Source organism: Acanthochromis polyacanthus, chromosome 7 (assembly GCF_021347895.1).
Source record: "Acanthochromis polyacanthus isolate Apoly-LR-REF ecotype Palm Island chromosome 7, KAUST_Apoly_ChrSc, whole genome shotgun sequence".
NCBI lineage: Eukaryota > Metazoa > Chordata > Actinopteri > Pomacentridae > Acanthochromis > Acanthochromis polyacanthus.
The window spans coordinates 20,879,809-20,899,948 of record NC_067119.1 but is presented as its reverse complement, the minus strand read 5'-3'; the positions used below and the strand labels follow the sequence as shown (position 1 = coordinate 20,899,948).

At 45.5% G+C, this 20,140-nt stretch overlaps 1 protein-coding gene across 1 annotated transcript in view; it reads left to right on the top strand.

Annotated features, from left to right (window-relative positions):
- fam222aa (family with sequence similarity 222 member Aa) overlaps window positions 1–19,037 on the top strand; it is a 48,090-nt gene extending 29,053 nt beyond the window's left edge. The window contains exon 3 of the mRNA XM_022198393.2: window positions 15,528–19,037. Coding sequence (XP_022054085.1) covers window positions 15,528–17,005 — 1,478 coding nt within the window. The 3' untranslated portion in view covers window positions 17,006–19,037. The remainder of the gene's footprint in view (window positions 1–15,527) is intronic.
- The last annotated feature ends 1,103 nt before the right edge of the window (window positions 19,038–20,140 follow it).

Below are 20,140 nucleotides of genomic sequence, written 5' to 3'. Positions count from 1 at the left end.
CACCCTAAGGTGACAGTGTGCTGCCTCTGTCCTCAGATCTGGAGCTGTTTTTGCCGGGGTGTTTCATATGTGGTTGTTAAGGCGCGTGTGAAACAGAGAGGGGACCAGAAAAAGACAAGCAGAGCTCTGCGTGCATTTGGAGGAGGTAGCTCTTTAGCTGAGCGAGGTTCAACCGTGCTGCCTAATGAGGTTTCAGAGCGAGGTGAAGTGAAAGGAGGGGGGAAAGAGAAACTGTGCAAAATAAAATTAGTGAAGGTAAAGATGGAGAGAAAGGGAGAGAAATGGAGGGAGTCCTCAACAGTCTTCTTAATCGATTCCCTACTTCCAATTTTGCCGGATTAGCCCACTTCCTCTCAAGGTCCTTTATTGAGGAGCAGCCAGTGGGAGTCAGGACTTAAATCAATAGAGAAAAAGAACAGTCTCCAGTCTTCCCTTTGCCCTCCCTCTTACTGACCCTCTCTGTCTAACTCTCCCTCTCTCCATCTCTGCTTCGCTCTCTCTTTCTCCACCTGTTAAACCCTTTGATTGAAGGACTACCACAGCGACTGACTTGAGGTTCATAATGAGGATGTTTGAACATAATAGCCTCCTTTCTGTCCTTGGATGGGAGGGGGGGAGCAAGTGTTGGATTTCCACCACTGTGCAGCACTTGGCCTCAATAAGGCGATTGTTCGTCCAGGGCCAGGAGGGGTGCAGAAAAGCAGACAGAGGGTCTGGATGCAGAAGTGGGCACACTCAGGTCACCATGCTGAGCAGGTCCCCATGACTGATTGGTTGTGGCCCAGTTTGTGCCAAAATGGAAGGGGCTTGTGGGTAAGGTGACCTGGGCTCCCAACAGGAGGCTGAATACAAGAATACACCCCTCAAATAGACAGAGGGAGTGAGAGCACAGGAGGGGGATTACCTGGCCGTGAGGTGGAGGTGAGCGGTGCCATTTGCATCTGCTGTCCTTTACACAAACGCTGTGATTGTGTGTGTGTGTGTGTGTGTGTGTGTGTGTGTGTGTGTGTGTGTGTGTGTGTGTGTGTGTGTGTGTGTGTGTGTGTGTGTGTGTGTGTGTGTGTGTGTGTGTGTGTGTGTGTGTGTGTGTGTGTGTGTGAGGACTGGGATGGCAAAGCAGTTGGGATGAGAGGGCAAGGAGGGTTTTAGAAAAAGCCCCTGCATGCAGATGCCGAGTGGCTGCACAGTTCATTGATGCGACTCCCATTAAAAATCCCTCATACCCTCAATAAAAAAGGACTTAACTGGCTCTACCATCAGCTGGAAGCGTTCAGATCGGCTCGCCAGACAATCAATTTCCCCCAAGCGCACAGAGCTTAGCAGGAGAAACGGGAGGCGGAGAGCGGGATGTTTCCATTATCACAGCCCGCTCTGTGTCTGGGCATGGGAGGGTGGGGTGAGGCACTATAGTGCAGGGGAGAGAAAGGAGGGAGCAGCAGAGGGAGATGGGGAAAGACAGACAAGTGGAGAAGGGAGAGAAAACAGAAAGGGAGACAGAGAAGCTGGCTTTTCAAAAAGCTATTGACCGCCTGCCCTTAAAAATATCATATTGGATTAGCCTCACAGGGGCAGCCTTTTGATATTTTTTTCTTTGGCCGTAGAATTAAAAGGAGTGCGGAGCATTACTTGAATTATAAATCATAGGCACTTGCTTTCACTGCGCCCAAATTCCGCACATATGTGGCTGCACTCTCCAGCGCCAGCCCCTGTCATTTTTAATTAAATCCCCCCTTATGGGTGACATTTGTAGCTTGCCCCCTCCTTCGTCCTCCCCTCCACGTCTCTCTACCACTGCCCTAGATGGAGACATGAAAGGCAGAGACGGCAGCGGAGCCAGGGCCTCTCATCGTGTTGTGCCCCAGAGAGAGGGCACCCATCCAGACAGATGAGAGAGAAAGGCCCTGCAGCGGGAGAGGGGTGAATGGATGCCACTGACCCCAGCCATCCCCGGCCAGTGGCGACATCCCTCTCGACCCATCCCTCTCCTTGATCGTCGTCCTTTCGCTGTGGGTTGTAAGGTCCGGGGAGCAGGGGTGAGCGTTAAAGCGCTGCTCCTGGAGGGCAGACGGAGGTGCACCAGTCCAGTGATGAGTAACACTGAGATGGCTGGACAGCAAGCCCAGCAGCCCCCACTACCACCCCGCCTCCTCCCTGAACCAGACAGCAATTACTCTGCCACATGTCAGCTAAAGAATAACAGGTCCAGAATCCGTCAATTGACTGCTTGATGGGGATATTTCTGCCTAGCTATTTTCCAAAATAACATATTTTCAAATTTCAGCACGTTTTCATTTGTTTCATTACTTAGCAGTTGCATTTGTGCCAGTATGACATTTTCTAAGAATTGTCACACTGGGTGTGCACATTTGCACATTTTATCCAGGCACACTTAACTGTTAGTACTGCACTTGTTAACCACACATCTCACTGCCGCTCCCATATTTGTCCTGTGATTGGATCAGACTTTGGGCCAAACATGGGTGTTGCCGTATGTCTCTAACCCAAGCCGGCCTGACAGGAACTTATAGACACACATGCAGTGATTTAGCATACTTTTGGTTACACTGCAATGACTCCTGTCACCGTAATCAACACAGAAACTATTTAACATTGTGACTGCTAGAACTGCAGTCAAGTCAAACACAGAAAAATGGTTTTATCCATGGTTAAATCCAGTCTCCAATCAACCAGTGTGCAGACTAGAATTTGTCTCTAAATCTGCCTTGTGGCACAGACATGTACACACACATATACACAAGCACACCTGCAGCCATAACCCTCTGTGACACCACGCAGGAGGCCCAGGGTGCCAATCAGCCAGGTGTAGATGAAAAATTCCCAGGAGGCCTGATATCCCAGGTTCGTGCCATGTCAGGCCGGGTTCAGCCCTCTTCCAGCTTGATCGACAGAGACAACCTGGCCTTGTCACACACAGCCTTAGGACATGACATAGAGGTTCACCTGGGGATTGTAGTTTTCCTAATAGCCCTGTGCCTCTGCAGGCAGAGCTGCCAGAGCCATTAGTTTGCTTTGCTTTTAGCTGCTTCTCTGCCTAAACCGCATCGCCATTGAGTGGGAATATGCTCAGGTAATGACCTCCAGCCACCTCTCCTGCACTGTTGTCTGAGCCAGTGCGAGACATAACAGTGGAATTAGCTGTCCATATCAAATTGCAGCACAATACTTCAACAACTTCTATCTAGGAAAAAAGAGGGAGAGCATTTTTCAGCTGAATATTTAAATATGGTCACCAGCAGCAGTGGCGGCGGCGGCGGTGGCAACAGCAGAAATAACAACCTTTACCCTGATTGCCTCAGTACCCTGGAGGTGGGGGGCACGAAGTGGAACTGGGGGAAAAGGAATGGAGACAGCGAGGGAGAGCGAATCTGCATGCACTTGACCTTTTCCCACTGATTGAACTACCTCATTTCTAACTCCCATTTGGAATTCCACAGAGGGCCCACAGAGACTGTCATTATTCCACAGTCTGAGGCAGGGAAGCAGAGGTCATGAGGTATTTTTCATGGTGAAAGGTGATTGACAGCTGTCTGCGGCCTCCACACCTCCTCCTCCTGGATGCCTGCTTATGCGGTTTCATTTTGAGAGGATTGCTGGGTTTGCATAGTCACATGGAATCAGTCATTCACACTTTCATCCCATTGCTACATTGCAAAATCCAGAGTATTAGAGCTGCAGTTTATTTCAGAGAGACAACCAAGTGATATTGGTTGGACTAGTCCAGTGCCTCATGCATACCACTGCCTCTTCTGTCGTGTTGGCGTCTCAGTGCTGGCACACAGAGAATCATTTCCGGCTGGTGGCGTCCCACAGAGCCATGCCTTCCCTCTGCCCTCTGCCTTCTGCTGTGAACACGGGGGGCGAAGCAATCTTATTGCCTTGAGAGGTGAGCTTGAGGAAGAGGGACTCTGCTGTAGTTTTGGTCACAGCAGGACTTGGGTTCAAAAACAGGTTCCTTGTTCCAAAGCCTCCGAGCTGGCATTTGGGCATCCCAGGTGCAAGGCATCGACACCCTCTGTCTTCGCCTGCCAGAGTGGGGGTGGGTTGGAGGATGTGGGTGAAGCTACAGAGAGCGTCTGCAGTCCCTCACTGTCCCACAGGAAATGATACGTAGATCGCGTCTTCACAGGGCTAAGCCACCACAGTCTGACTTTGAGAGGCATTCAGGAGACGTTTCAAGCTCCCTGGCAGGATAAAACTCACAAAAACTCAAAATAAAAATGCAGCTTCAGTCAAACCTTTGGACCAATGAAGTGTGCTAGTTGGAAAAAAGGCTTCATTATGTTTTTCAACAAGCTTTCCAGACTTTAATTATTCTATTTTTGTCCACTCATACCGTCCAAATCATCAAGAAGGTGCAGCACATTTTAAACTTTAAATCAAACTTTCAATATATCTAACCAACAAAACAGATATGCTGTAGTGTTGTGATATTTCCTAAGTATGCAAAAAAGTCTGGCTTGATTCATTCAGCAACATTTACTGTGTGCTCAGTGAGTTACGGCCTTTGGCTTTTTTTTTTCTTGCTTACATAAATCACACGTACCATAACTGTATCAGTGAATTTCCATTTTAGTAAATTGGCCCACACATTTTTAACCTTTCAGCCATGATTGTAATTCACAGAAGGTAACTATTGATCAGTGTGTTGTTGCTCCTCTGTATGGAGTGCAAATATGATTGCAAAACCGCACATAAAATTGTGTGCGAGCAAATTACAAATGAAGAGCCAACAGCAGCAGAGTGTGGTGTTTTGGTTTGAGCCAGTAGTGAACTCTTAATACCATTCCTGGCTTTGATTTCTTTAATCTGCTCTAATAGTGTAGAGGGTTTGGCAGAGACAACATGGGAGTGCAAACTGACCACAGCACACTGTTGAAATCATTGCTCCTGAGGGACATTTAACTGCAGTTTCTGTGGTTTGCTCTTCAGGCTCATGAGGCCATCTTTACATGCATTGGTGCATCATCGTTTCATGAGCTTGCTGCTTTTAGGTTTAGCATTGGGGTTAGGGAGGGTTCTAAAATGTTTTTATGCTGACCTCCGGCTACAAGTTGCAACCCATTTCCGCTGGTGGTCAAAGCCTTTCAACAAATTCCCAACAATCAATTTTCACTAACCCCAACCATAACCCTAAAGGAAAGCCTACAAACCCAGGCTTCTATCTGTGAACTCCATCATAAAGCAAAGTTGTAAAGCTGTTTTTAACCTTTTTTCTTGTTGTGAGGCAGTGGAAATGTTATTGACCTACCTGGCAGCATGAAGATAACAGTTTTACTAAATGAAATGAGGAAAAGTGTGGTGGTTCTGTAACAGAAGATGAACATCGGAAACGTTTCAGCGGCAGAGCTAAAAAACAGATCTCCAAAATAAATAAATTATTATTACACTTCACCAAAAACACATTGGAAGATAAAATGACAGCATATTAATTAAGAAATATTACAGATTTCAGCTTTAATCACTAGTTAAGCATACAACACATTGCTTCTGTTGAATCCCTACCTCAGAAATGCATTGATCTTTCTAAATCTTGTTTCATTTTTCCTCCTCTCCTCTTTCCTCTCCTCTCTCCTCTCTCCTCTCTCCTCTCTCCTCTCCTCTCCTCTCCTCTCCTCTCCTCTCCTCTCCTCTCCTCTCCTCTCCTCTCCTCTCCTCTCCTCTCCTCTCCTCTTTCCTCTCCTCTCCTTTCGTTTGGCATGTGTACTGCAGCGGAGTGCCTTGTTGTCTGTGCAGTGTTAAATATTAATTGGGAATCAGTGGAGGACTTGTCTCCTAAATGATAGAACAGAAGGGCCCAGGCTTGCCTCAGGCAGCCTGCAGGCGCCTTTCTTCTTCCATTTACCTGCAGGCCTGCGCACCAGCACTTCCTCCGGTCTGACAGGCCTGCCCAGGCGCCTCCAGCCTCCCCTCATCTCTCCCTCTCTCCCCCACTCTCTCCCTATTTTCCCCTCCTTCTCTGCTCTCCGCACTGGTTCCTTTTCTTATCTTTGTATGCGTTTACAATCTCTACCTCTGGGGTCTTTTACTCCAAACCTGTGTGTGTGTGTGTTTGCGTTGTTGCTGTCCATTTGAGTTTGTGCATGACTGTGAATGCTGCTGGCTCTTGGCTGTACATGTAGCCCTTTGAGAAAATAGTGTCACAATGTGGCATATTCTCTTAAAGACAGAACAAGGAGGGCCTGACATAAATCTTTCAAGTCAGGATTTTAGCTTGTTGTATTTTTTTCTTCTCCTTGGCTTTGTGTCCTGTGTTGCTCTCTGCCTCATCACTGAATGGTTTAATCTGTTTCCTCTTCCTGATGTTTCCCCATAACTGGCCTCACAGTTTGTCTTTCTTTCTTCTGTGAGCCTCGCTTTGTTCCTCGCTATCAGCCTTGTCATCTGGAGAGGTGTACCAAGACAAAACAACCGGCACCGGGCCGCTTCTCTATTGCTCCTGCAAGCTCTAACTTGTAGACGACCCTTCTAGATGGAGTTAATTAAGCTGCAGAGATTTGTTTTGGAAATCAAACCAGTCTAACCTGTTGTTTTATTTTCACTCTCTATCTGTTTTCAGCAGTGGACAGCCTTTCACAGGGTTCACTGAGGGCACATTGTGGAGTGGCAGGGCTGAATGTAAAATGGAAGAACCCGGGGAAGGAGGAGAGGGCAGCAGTGAGGCAGGGATATAAATGGAGGAGAGTAGGAGGTGGGGTTGACTTTGATGCCATAGGAATGAGTTCACAGGCTCATGAGCACAGGCCTAATCGCACATGACAATATCGGCTGGTGTGCCAGTCGCAACGCATAACCACCCTGCTGCTTGTGCTGACTCGGGGTATTTGCTGATAAAGCTCTGCTTTCTAGACCATGCTCTATGCACAATGAGGGTGGCCCAGGCAGGCCTGAGGGCTGGCTCATCACAGACACAAACCAGGGGCTAGGTCCCCCCATCTATACACAACTATGCGCTCCACTAAGCCCTTTGGCAGGGCTTGATTATTAAACAGGGGGCAATTTTGTGATGAAAATAGTTATTTTTTCCATTTATAATCTATTATGTTGGCCATCCAGGCCTATAAATTATTGCAAATGGAAAGAGCCTGGTGAAGCTCATGCCTGAAATGAGGTCGTGGCTGTGAGGAGTCAGTAAAATATTCAGGATTGATGTTTTTCTATTGAAATGCCCTTTTTTTGTTGTTGATCGTCATGGGAACAAACATGAAGCTCGTTCCTTTTGTTTGGCCGTTTTGTTTATGAAGTGCAGTGTATAGTGTGAGGTAAACATGTTGCCCCAGTTTCTGTGTTTGTTTGGTGCACGGGTGTCCTACAAAAGGCCTGACATGGCTGTTGCTGGCCTGCATTCCTTTGTGGCTCAAAGCGGACATAAACTACCCACTGGTGTTGTGTTTGCCAGACACACCGCTAGATCATCAGTAATTAACACGCACAGTGATCTCCTCTAAGTTAAAGGGGGATCCTCTATTTAGTCCTCTTTGGTGCATGTTAGGATTTCTTGCCCTAATCTTAACATAAAAGACTAGAAGATGTCTGCATTAATAGGTCTCTGGTTTTTGCCATTTCATAAGGTTTCTATACAAAGCCCAGTGCTGATAATAATGTTTTAATTCCTCTGAGAGGCAGTAGGTCTGCTCTGGTGCTGCCAGTGGTGTTAATGGGGCAGGAATGCAGGACGAGTGCTTTCCCACGCTGTTGGTTTTCTTCTGCCGGGTGCGTTTGAGATGAGGCTCTGGGCTGGCTCGGCTCTGCTAATGCAGCCAGAGTGCAGACAAATGGAAAGTGACACTTGTGTGTGTAGAATGGTATTTGTGGTGACGCTTTGACTACAGATAATAAAGTGTTCGCCCTGAGGTGATTTTGCCCGGCAAGCACCCCAGATGAAACTCACTTACTCAGAGAGGGAGACAGAAGAGACGGAGAGGGAGACAGAAGAGACGGAGAGGGGGGATGGAGAGACGGAGAGGGGGTGAGGAAACGGAGAGAGAGCAAAGCTGGAGAAGAGTACAAAGAAATGTGGACGGGAGGCAAAGAGGATGAATAAGAGAGACAGCGAGAAAAGGTCCAGAGACATGTAGAGGGAGATTCAACCGTTTGTAATTTCAATGCTTCATGGGTCAGAGGTGGCCATTGTTGTTTCTGAGAGCGGTGGATTTTACAGGTCAGAAAACTGAGATTTGCCATTTTTACTATGGCTGATTTTAAGGATATATCACATCTGTTTCTGTATACAGTGTATTCTGATTTATGGATATTGACAAATTGTTATTGATATTATTAAAAGAAGAAGAATGTCAGGTTCATCAGGAGGGTAAAATGTTTGAATTAGCTGGTAGCAGGATCTGTGAGTGTGTGAGTCTGCCAGGCCATGTGTACAGAGGAGTCCTTCAGGATCAATCAGTTCTCAGTAATTTCCCCTACAGCCCATAAAAGCCAGGTCTGTCTGGAAGGAGCATGAGGCTGCCACATCAAACCAGCTAATTAATTTTCATAGCTGATTCAGTAACATCTGGCTTTGGAGATAAATTCTAACGAGAAAATGTAAACATGACAGTGTCCTGATGGTATAATATTTCACATTTCTTGGGTAGAAAACCTTTATAATAGAAACCTAATTAGCAGCTTTGATTGGGCACATTGTCCACCGTCACATTATTCACATATGTGAGCCTGCTGTAGTATTGTAATGTTACCAGACAAACAATTTGTGCTAAAAGCGAGAACAGATCTTGTTTTGCCGCCGCTGCTTCCTACTGTTATCTGTACCTGTGGACCTTATCTCTGTCTCAGTGTACTGTATTAACCGCACACGTGTAATGCTTCACTGCAGGCTAACTAAATGACCTCATGCTGCAGTCTCTGTGAAGAGGAAGCCCAAATTAGGCTCTCCGTTTGGTATGTCTTCCATCTGCTTGCGCAGAAAATAGATAGATTAATCTTGGATGAGATCGGCTTTAATGAAATGAAAGATTAGATTTGGCAGTTTTGTCCAAATTTGAAAAAAAGAAAACTATTTTAATGATTAAATCCATTTTTGACATTGTGCCATGTCTGCTTGCCTGTGAAGGATCAGTGTGCAGATTGCTTTAACATTCTCGTTATCCTCTTTGCTATTTGGGAAACATGTTGGCAGGTTAAAAGCCCAATATGTGATGCAGTATGGCACCCCCTGTTGAAAAATGGTTCCCAACTACTGCCTTTATGTACAGAGTAATTCATTTGATCACATTCCTAATTTTTTTGTAATCTCGTGTCTAATGTTTTCTCAAAAGTAACAGTAATTGTGAAATATAAATTCCTATGTTGTAGAATGCAGATTTTAAGTTATATTAAAAAAATGTCAGGAACTCGTGAAGAATTTAGAGAAGACAGAGCTGTGCGGTGAGCGCATTTGTGTTTCCACCGTCTTACAATATGCATTTCTTTGATGATTATGATGACACAAGCAGCCGCTGAATTCAGACAGCTCTATCCTCAGAGAAATCATTGCAGTTTGATTTTTATCTTTGCAATTATAGATAGCAAAGGCCTGACAAATAATTGCCTTGATTTTTTTTCCCTCCCTGTGTTGTTGCACAGAAAATCAACCTTGAGATGAACAGAGGGAGATGAGTGTTCCTAAAAATGGCTTTTCTGATATCAAGCAAGCAGCAGGGTTTCCTTTCCCCTCACGTGCACTTGAATTGATTAGTACTTTGGCTGAGGGCATATTCAACATGTCTGCCCCCTGCGAGGCTGCTCTACCCTGTTGATCACTGGCTCATACATGTGCTTCCTTTGCTCTCTCTCTCCTCAGGAAGCTCCTGTGGGGCACTGAGGCTTTGATTGACTGGAGGCTGAGTCCACAGGACGCCTCTATTATTATCATCTCTACCTCGGCAGAGGGGCGGGGGGCTATGTCCAGGGGGTCTGGCCGACAGCCCCTGCTTTGTGTGCCCGATAGTCAATTAGAAGCAGCGCACTGCCGGAGACGAGTGGGATGCAGGGTTAATTGCAGAGGACCAAACAGCTGGCTCTATCAGGGCCCATTGTGTTTGCAGCAGTTGTCACGGCAATTGAGGCCTGGCTGTAATCGCTGACTAATCAGCCCTGTGCCAGATGACACCTCCATTAGCACAAGGCAGGTATTGTTCAGGACGCGAAGCTGCCTCTGGCTTCCCCATGCCTGCCCATCCTTTAACAGCAGGCTCACGGAGGAGGGAAGAGGATGTCATGGACTCAGATCCTATCTGCTAAGAGCCGGACAATAGGCAGAGGTCAAGGGTCAACAGTGCTGTTCAATCTGCCCCTTTCTTAACAGGTCAAACTTGTTTCCAAGCTGATGTGCAGGATTTGAATTATGTTTCAGCCATGAATTATTAATAGGAATAAATTCATTATTGTGAGGTTAAGGGCAAACTGTCTATTCGTGGTGGAATGTGCTACACTGTGGATAAAGGGGCATCCTGCTGGCCCAGCGGTCTAAAACACACAGCACATAACTAAAGAATCCACAGTTAGAATCCTTTATGGATCCTTTGCATATAATTTCCAAAAACAAAAAGAGAGACAAATGGATACATGACAAAGACTGATTTAACAGCGACTGTCTTTCTCAAGTTAAATGGCTCCCAGTGAGTGTTGTCGATGCTGCACGGAAACTGACCCCTTGTTTCCTTTCATCTTTCTGGTAATCTCTCCTGCTCCTGTTGTTTGCCCTAACCTCATCACAGGCTGCTCTGTTTGTTTGGTCAAAGTTAATGCGTATGGCGCATTCGTTGTTCTGTAAAAACTTAATTGCGGTTCAACCAAACGGTCCTCTCCCTTCATCTAAACAAGCACTCCTCTCGCCTGCTCACCAGTGTACATGGTCAGAGGGGATCAAAGCGTGTGTTAAGAAGGGATGCAGGCTTCCAGGAGTGAGTGAGAAAACGCTGAGGGCTTTTTGATGTGTTGGAGCATTTTCTCCACTAATAAGAAGAAACTTCTCCAACCTGCTCATAATTTTAGAACACTTGGAACACTAATAAATGGGAGCAAGGGCATTTCAGGCGGACTCTCTCAGACTTTTTCCTCTGCTTATTCATTTAAACCTCTAATTAAAATGCAAAGCATTCTCATGGTCCTCTGGATTTGGTGCTGCACTCTCGCACAGCCTCTGACTCCCCATCTCCTCTCCTTTCTTTCTCCACTCCCCTGCTACACCCCTCCTCTTTCCACCTCACCTAACTCCCTGCTCTCATACTCTCTGTCTGCCTTTGCTTCTTGTGATCAACACAATTTGACCTCTCACTTGGAAGAAGCGCACAGAATTTAATGGATTTTTTACAGTGTAATCTAACCAGTTCCCTCTTTATTGCTGTTTTGTACCCAGTGGACCTCATCTTTACCAGGCCTCCCCCCCTCCACCGCCTCCTCCACCCTAACACCAAGAAAATTAGTTCATCAGAATTCAAAATGTACTGCTGGCTAATTAAAGGAGTGTTAATTGAGTGTTCAGAATTGGGTACCCCCTTCACCAAATGCACACAGACACACACACATGCGTGCATACACACAAGCACACATGCAATCACAGTGACAGTACCGGGTACACCAAGGACGTTGCGCTTGGGGAGTTTCATGCCAATCAAAAATGGAGAGAAAGGAGAGAGCCCATCCTCCAAGTGAAATGGGATTTCTAGATCATATCATGGCCTATTGCAGCTCAGTCCGGCTCTGTGCTGCCATGTTATCCAATCCCTGCCTTGCTATCTCTGTCTGACCGCTGGAGAGTGTAACACTGCACAGATAGCCTCTCTCACCGCGTGCATCGTGCTAATGAGGGGTGGCATTTAGAGATGTGCTGCTCTGACACATGGGCATTGTGTGCCAGGCAGTGGGTGATTAAGGACGAAGGTCAGCCCATTAATTGCCTCCCTGCCATCTCCGCTCCCTGGCGCGTGATCTCTCAGAACTAATGCATGTGTTTGCCTGAGCTTTTATCTAATCTCCAATGCAGTTCAATCATATGCTTGGTTTGTTTACATTCCTTTCATGTGCAAGTTTTTTTTCCTGACTTATTGTAAAAGCAGCACTAGCCCAGGTTTCCCAGTTCATTTACTGTAAGCTGTTTCATGTGCTTGTGAGTGCACATAGCCTCCTGCTCTCAGGAAGGGAAAAAGCATATTCTTCCATCCCCAGGGGAAATAATTAATCCTTACAAGGCTGTCGCATGTTGAAATGAAGCGAGTGTGAAGCATTTAGCCCAGGAGGCATTGCAGGCTGTCGCCCGCACAGGCACCTGTTGTTGTCCCTGCCCTACATTTCATGAGAGAGCGCTGAGCAGAGGATAACAACATGCTCCACTGATGGCAAATGAGACACACAACTGCAGATGCAGGGTTGTGTATGTGCGTGGGTGTGTATGTATGCACATGTTTTCGGGGTTTTTTTTTCTGTTTTTGTGCATTATGTTTGCATGCACGACCACTCCAGAGAGTGTGCACAGGTGCAGGAAACCCCCTACCTTATGAGGAGGTGATGGTTCGCACAAAGGAGTCGGTGCTGGCTGCCTCAGAGGGTGTTTATCAGCCAGAAGCATCTGTATGCTGCTGCTCATAGCTATGATCTACTGCAGCCTAAACCAATAAGTCACAGAGCGCCAGCCTAAAAAGAGACTCTCTCCTTTAACCTCCATGTCCTCACTTATAGACTTACTGCTCTGGAAGAGAGAGATGTGGAGACCCTGCACATCAAACACACAGTGTGTATAACGACGTGCGCTTGAGAGTGAAATATGCTCTGGTTTGTGGCCATACTTACTGTAATCAACTTTGCTATAAAATTTATACCATGGAACTTTTTAAAGAGGAAACTGGAATCAGAAGCATCCAGATGCTCATTTGCCTCCTCCTCCTCCTCTTCTTCCTTTATGCCTGTGGGTTCTAATAACCGGAAGCCTTTGTGGAGCTGAGATGGGTTTTGTAGGCCTGAAAGGCCTCTAATCCCTGTGGCCTGTGAAGTGTGAAACCCTTTGATGCCAGGTTGGTGTGCCAAAGGCTCTGCCTATTGACAAACAAGGCCAAGCTGGGAAAAGACGGAGGGAGAGGGCTTTCTCCTCTCTCAGAAGAAATGCAGGCTCAGGCATGGAAAATATGGGCTCAGTCAGTGAGAAGGAATAGAATTAGCCACCCTTTAATGAATTTCCTGGCTGTTTTTATAGTTTTTTTCCTCATTTGGCAGTAATTAGGTGGAATGATGGGCATATTGCAGCTGGGGGCTTGTAGGGGCGGCAGGGCACAGGCCCTTGATATGCCTGAAAGCCAACTATCTTTCCTCATTTAGACCATGTGATGATCAAAGATGTTTTTTTTGCCCTCATGTAAAGAAGATCAGAAAAAATGCTGCCATTCCATTTGCATGTGGACCAGCAATGTGCTTTGAAATGAGCATGTTTTTCTCTTCTGAGCAAATGAAATAAGTCTTCTGTCAGTTTTCCACTGCAAGTCAGAACATCAAAGCAAATGGCATTGCTGTCACCAGGGATGCAGGGCTCAGTAAGGTTGGTTAGATCTTAGATAGGCTGGCCTGGCACACTCACACTAGACATTAGGATGGCACCCTACCTCTGAAGTCATTAATTCCTGCGTATTTTTACAAATTTACATCCTAATTTGAAGCATAGTGTTTCTGATTTAGAAAGCATGCTGTCTGTGGGATGAACCGACCTGACTGAAATAGGCCTGGCACTAAATTTGTCTTGGGATATTCACAGTATCTCCCCTCCGCTGTTAAATTCCCAATTTATTTCTTTTATGATATGGATCTTGTAGATTTAATCATTTTCACAGTTGGAGACCCATAGGGTTGTTGAAATGAACTCCCCATGCTATCTGTAATGGGAGCAAAGAAATGAGAATTGTGACTACTTGGCTGTGGAGTCTCTTTAAAATGATTTTGCAATCGAAAAGGAAATGGAGTGAGTCCTAGTCACAGCCTGCACCCTGCAGACTCCTTAGGTCGCCAGGACATTTGCTGACGGCACAGTTATGGCAGTTAATTTTTGTGCGTTTTGTTAGCTTTTGCATAAAAATGTCATTTTTGAAGGGGTTGCAAGTCATTTGTGGCAGCTGATATATTGCTTGTAAATTGAGTTCTTTTCCCAACCCCCCACCCTTTTTGTTGCACTGAGCTAAGTAGCCATGAAATTGCCTGAATAATGTCGTTTAAATCCAATCTCACCGCGGCCCCTCACCTCCATGCCCAGCCCCCAAACAATGACACATGGTGGGGTTTTTAGAAATTGCATTTTTCCTGTTTGCCACCTCAATTCACAATGGCCAAGCCTTGGTTCATTGAGCGAGGCCCATTGCCAGTCTCGCTCACCACCTTCACTGGTGAATTCAATTTTGGAGTTGAGAGTGGTTTCATATGGCAAACAGTACAGAGCATTTACATGTACGTTTATAGCAAAGTCTCTGCAAACTATCCTGCCGTCTGTCCCATCGTGTGTTATTTCACACGTTTCAAAGGGAGACATGTGATGACAGCCTATATTACAAGCACACAAAGGCTAAGTTTTTGCTTTTCTGTGCTCATCCGTGAAATATTCCACAGTCACACAAAAGTGAATCGCTGTTATGTCTCATGTTGTGCTTCTGTGTGTTTTTTAATGCTTTTCAGCACATATTCATTGCAAGGCCAAGTTTTCAGTTTTATCCTTGACCAAGTTTGCAAATAAAAGCGCTCAAGCATTCTTGACTTGGCTCTGTTCTGATGTAGTTCACCTTAACCAGGCTAGTAATTCCCCGTGGATATTTAATTGGTTTTTGCGAGGGCCTCTCCACATACTCCTGGACTGAATAAATGTAGAAATTCTGTGGCCAAGGGTAAGACCCAGTAAGTGATACCACTTATAAATCTCAAATGTGCCACTGCAATTAAACAAGCTTTTATCCCCTCCCCTTCATCCCTCCTTGCCTGGTATCCAAGGCTAACCCAATTCAATGCTAAAGAGAGTCCGAATTAATTTCACAATGCACTGATTTAACAGCGCCTAAGGTACCAGGCTTTGACAGAATGAGTTTTTAAAAAGATCCATTTGTCTAGGGATGAACTTCCACAGGAGAGTGTGAAAATGAGATGGAAAGAAAGCTCAAATGGAGGAGGGGAGTGATGGCACATAAATGAATGACAGTCCTCATTTACACTTTTCAGACTCTGTTTTGGATTTTTCTGAAGTGTGTCTGCTCTTTGCATCTGGTTTTTGTTCACCAGCTCTTGGAGCCCTGACATATTCCAGCCTCCTGTGGATGTAGTCACAGTACAGCTACCAGATTTTACTATTATAGTAGAATAGTGGTTTTTGCAATTGATTGATTGATCCGAATGTGTGACTACCATTGCTGTCAGCTTCTTGGACATTACTGACAATGAAACCCCAGGTCTGCTGTTCTGTTCTACTACGTGCAGCCATTTATGTGTTTTGTTTTTTTTTTAATTCTCATTCGGTCATTTCACTCATACTTTTCTCTCTGTTTGTCTTGCAGGTGAACTGGTGGTGCCCACACATTCTCCACGTTACCCTACTGCGGCAGAACTTGATGCCTACGCTCAGAAGACGGCCAACAGCCCGCTGTCCATCAAGATCTTCCCCACCAACATCAGGGTTCCCCAACACAAGCACCTTAACCGGACTGTAAATGGATATGACACCACAGGGCAGCGTTATAGTCCCTACCCACATCTCCACACGGGGGGCTACCAGGGCCTCCTCGCTATCGTTAAGGCCTCCTCATCATCATCGTCATCAACATCCACCTTCGTCCCTTCAAAAGGCGTTCTCAAGAACTCAGAAGGCAGACGGACTAAGCTCTCTCCTGCCCATATAGCTGTTGCCCCATACCCACCTTCTAGTAGTAGCACTTTAGCCAGTGGTCATGGCCAAATGGTATACCACACTGGGCCATCAAAGCCTCCAGAAGGCCCCGGGCTGTCAGTTCCCCCAAATGTCACTGTAGCTGGCTCAGTGATTCCTGTAACTGGGGGCCGAGGCCTGGCCCTGCCCGCACAGTCCAACCTCCCCTCTATCCAGAGCATCATCTATCAGATCAACCAGCATTGCCAGGCTCAGGCTCTGCAGCAGGTGTGTCAAGGGGCTACCACCGGACCATCGAATTCCAGCCCCTCCAAGCAGGGCACGACTGTCATGGGGGTGTCTTCTAGCTCTTCAGGTGGAGGCTATGTGGTCGGAATGGGTCCCCAGGCTAACATGGTGTACACAGGGCCGGGGCTGCCAGCTCAAAATGCAGAGGCGATGAAGACCGGCGTGTACGCAGACGGTATGGACTATATTCTTTGGCAGAAACAGCAGCAGCAGCAACAGCAGCAGCAGCAACAACAACAACAACAACAGGCCGTGCTTCGCATGTACAGTGGAGGCAGTGGAGGAGGGGGCGCCATCAGTAAGTCCCCTGAAACTTGTGTTCCAGGAGGAGGGATTATGGCGGCCCAAGTGTCCTCCTCTTCTTCTAGACCTTACCACCTTACAGCGAGTGCCAGCGGAGGAGGCGGGATGGACAAAGTCAGCTCTTCCCCTTTGAACTGCGTGGGTATGCATGGAAATTTCTCAGTGGGTCAGTACTTTGCACCGCCGTGGAACAGTGTGCTGGTGACACCTGACAGTGACTGCTACAACCCCCAGGAGCTTTTGGGCACCTCCACAGGAGGGCCAGCCACGGGGCACAGAGAGATGGGCTACCCTCACCACCATCACCACTATCACCACCATCATCACCACCACCCTGCTATTGACAGCGGGGGAGGTATGTGCTGCAGTCTGCCCAGTAAGAGCCTGTGCAACACATCAGTGCTGAGCAGCAGCTTGCAGTCTCTGGAGTACCTGATCAACGACATCCACCCACCCTGCATCAAGGAGCAGATGCTTGGCAAAGGCTACGAGACTGTGTCTGTGCCACGTCTGTTAGACCACCAGCATGCACACATCCGCCTCCCTGTTTACAGATAGAGGGGCAAGAAGAGGAGGAAAAGAATCAAGTGTTGTGAATTTGTGACGAAAATCAAATTTAAAGAACACACACGTTTGTTGGGGTAACGAGTTGTTGCGAGTGCCACTGCTTTAACTAGTGTGGGAGCTTAGAGAGGAGCAGTTGTTGTGCTGTGTGACCCTAGGTTTGGTGGTTTTCAAGGCAGGCTGTGGGAATCCCAAATACAAAAGGTGGTAGTGTCTGCCAGTGGGAAAGAAAAGGGATTTCAAGATTCTCCTGATGTTCCATTGTGTGGTTTGCCAATAGGATTTTTGGATTGATTTATGTTTTTCTTCCTTTTTTTTTTTTTTGTTGTTTTACTTGCCTGAACTTGTTTTGACGAGAATCATAGCTTGACATGAAGTGCATACGCCACTTGTATCCCCCTTCCAGATACTAAGGTTGAAGCTACTGTGTAGGTTGTCACTGAAAAGGTCCTAAAGGGCCTAAAGTTTAGGGCTGCTCTCAAAATCCAAAACTCTGTAACAGTACACACAGAAACACATACAACAATGTACTGACAAGTGAGATGAGTAAGATCATAGGCAGTACTCGGGTATTATGTACAAGGATCATGAGGTTGAATTAAAAGGATAGTACGATATTAGTTATTATTGCTGTTATAATTGATACATAAATTGCACTGCTTGAATTTTGTTAACTTTGAAGTTTGGAATTGGGTAGTTTGGATATGATATATTTAAGAAACTTGAAAAACTTGAACCTATTTTTTGTTGTTTGATATATTTGTAGGTATATTATATGTATTGGCTGCTATGGGGAAAAGTGTCTCAAATGCTTTTTTTAATTTTATTATTTTCCACTTTTGTTTTTATGATTTAATAATTCCTCCTCAAGCTGATGTGCAGTTCCTTATGTCCTGGTGTGAGGCATAGTCGCTGCTTTGGTTCTGTAAGAACCCGATCAGAGAGCTCTTTTTTCCTAACCAACACTGGAATCTACAATAAATCTTGAAATACTTATTTAAAAAGAAAATGTTGCAAAAAAAAGAAATTACAAGAAAAAGAAATGTTACAATGAAGAATGTGATTGGGAGGTTATCTGCATAACCTTACATGTATGTTAATGCGTGTATGTGGATGAGTGCATGCGCGTGTGTCCATTTTCGTTTGTGTTCCTCAAAATCCTCAGACTTTTTTTTTTTTTTTACTGTATCATTACAAGATTTCTACCACCAAGACTGAAAGACTGACTCACCAGTCCCATACACATTATATCTGAGTATAATGTACAGGAGACCTTGAAAATCTTGCTCTTTTTTATCGGAGGCTTTAGATTTTCTGTGGAGCTCGAGTTGAGATCAAGTTCTCACATGACTCCTTTGTAAGTGTAGTTGCAGCGCTGCAGCCTCTTCATCTGTCAGGTGTGATCATAATGACAGAAAGCGGTGGAAACAAATGGAGATCGTGTTTTTGGGTGCACTGTTCACCCCTAATCCTGCAAACAAAAACAAAATGAAAACAATCATGCCCTGTCCTCTGGCGTCAGATGAAAGGAGACTAAGCTCACTGCTTTTCCTTGTCCATTTCAGCCCCTGGTTGGGATGCATTTAGCCCAGGCCGGTCTTAACTTGATGATTCAGAGCAGTGAAATATTTATTATGACTGTGAGATTCCCTTGAATGTACTGCACTTAAATTACTGCGATGTTTTATTGCCTTGTGGGACTCAAGTGAAAGAGAAAAATTGGATCAGTGCAGCAGTCCTCTGGTCTTAAATTAGCATTTCTTTGTCAGTCAAATTTCAGTGGTAAATTGAATTTATTAACTGGAGAGAAAGAGAGCGAACCAGAGCTTTGTTGTGGGGAAATACTGGCATCAGTCTAGATTTATGAAGTGCAATTATTATGACTGTATTAACATTTTTTCTCTGAGCTTACACCAAAAAATGTAAACTACAGTTGTCAATACATTCCCAATGTACCACATCCCTAATCCTTACACATTTTTTTTTTGTTTTGTTTTGAGGTGTAAAATAAATTTCTTTAAGAATATATTCAGAAGCCACATCTTGGCTTTGAAGTCTGTGATTATTTTCAACATATGTCCTCTAGACGTCAGAGTGGGGAGTTGGGCCCTCGTTTCAGCAGCTCTGTGAGATCCAGAGTGGATAAAACCTCCACCACTGAGAAAACCTGGTGCATTTAATTGACCATCTTTTAAATGCTTAAGCTGTGGCCATCCCAAGATAAAGGGCAGGGCTGGAAACGAAATGATTTACCCATAAAAATGCATTGAATTCAAAAAATACGAGAGTAAAAAAGGAAAACAAGAAGCAGGATTTTATGTTTCTTTGATGATTTGCACTCCACAAATAGACCTTTTCTCCCTTAAGATAACCCTTGCTTTATCTTAACTATGAGCCTTAAATTTTGAGCTAATGGTGTTTGTAGACATGTCACTGTCTTTGAAGGCTGACAGAGATTTCAGTCTAAAGAATACCAAGCCCCTTGGCTTAAATTTGCACAGTAAGCCTCCTTAACATTCCAGAGAAATTTTTTCATGTTGTTTCAACAGCTTAATGCCCCAGCCACAGTCTGATTCCAGCATATTTTCTGTCTTGTAGAAATATTTTGACAGATTTACAGATACATCCCGTCCCTAAATCCCTTCCGTTTGGCTTCTGCATCCAAGCATTAAACCCTGTCACATGATGTTGAAGTGAAGAGGAGACACTTGAGGCGCTGGAGTTTCTGGTGTCTGGCCTTTCCCACCACTGGAGGTCTGAGGCACCAGGCCTCTCTGCTAATGGGAATATTGGGTGACGTCTGGCTACTGGACACTGCCAGTGGAGAGTATTCATTCAGTCAAAGGGTTGAAATCAAACCCTTTTCAAATAGCAAGGGATTTCGTATTAGATAGTGAGAGGAATCTGGTTGTTTTGTGCTACATTCAGCCGAACAAAACGCAAACAAAATAATTCATTATTTAGCAGAAATGTTCATTTCAAAGCAGTTTTATCAAATATGAGGTGGTTCAGCATCGTTGTGGCCACTTTGTCCTACGTACAGGCTCCAATCTGTCTGTCCCCCCGGTCCTTTACACACATTAATGAGCTCCTATTGAAGGGATGCATCTTAGCCACGCAACTCCGGCC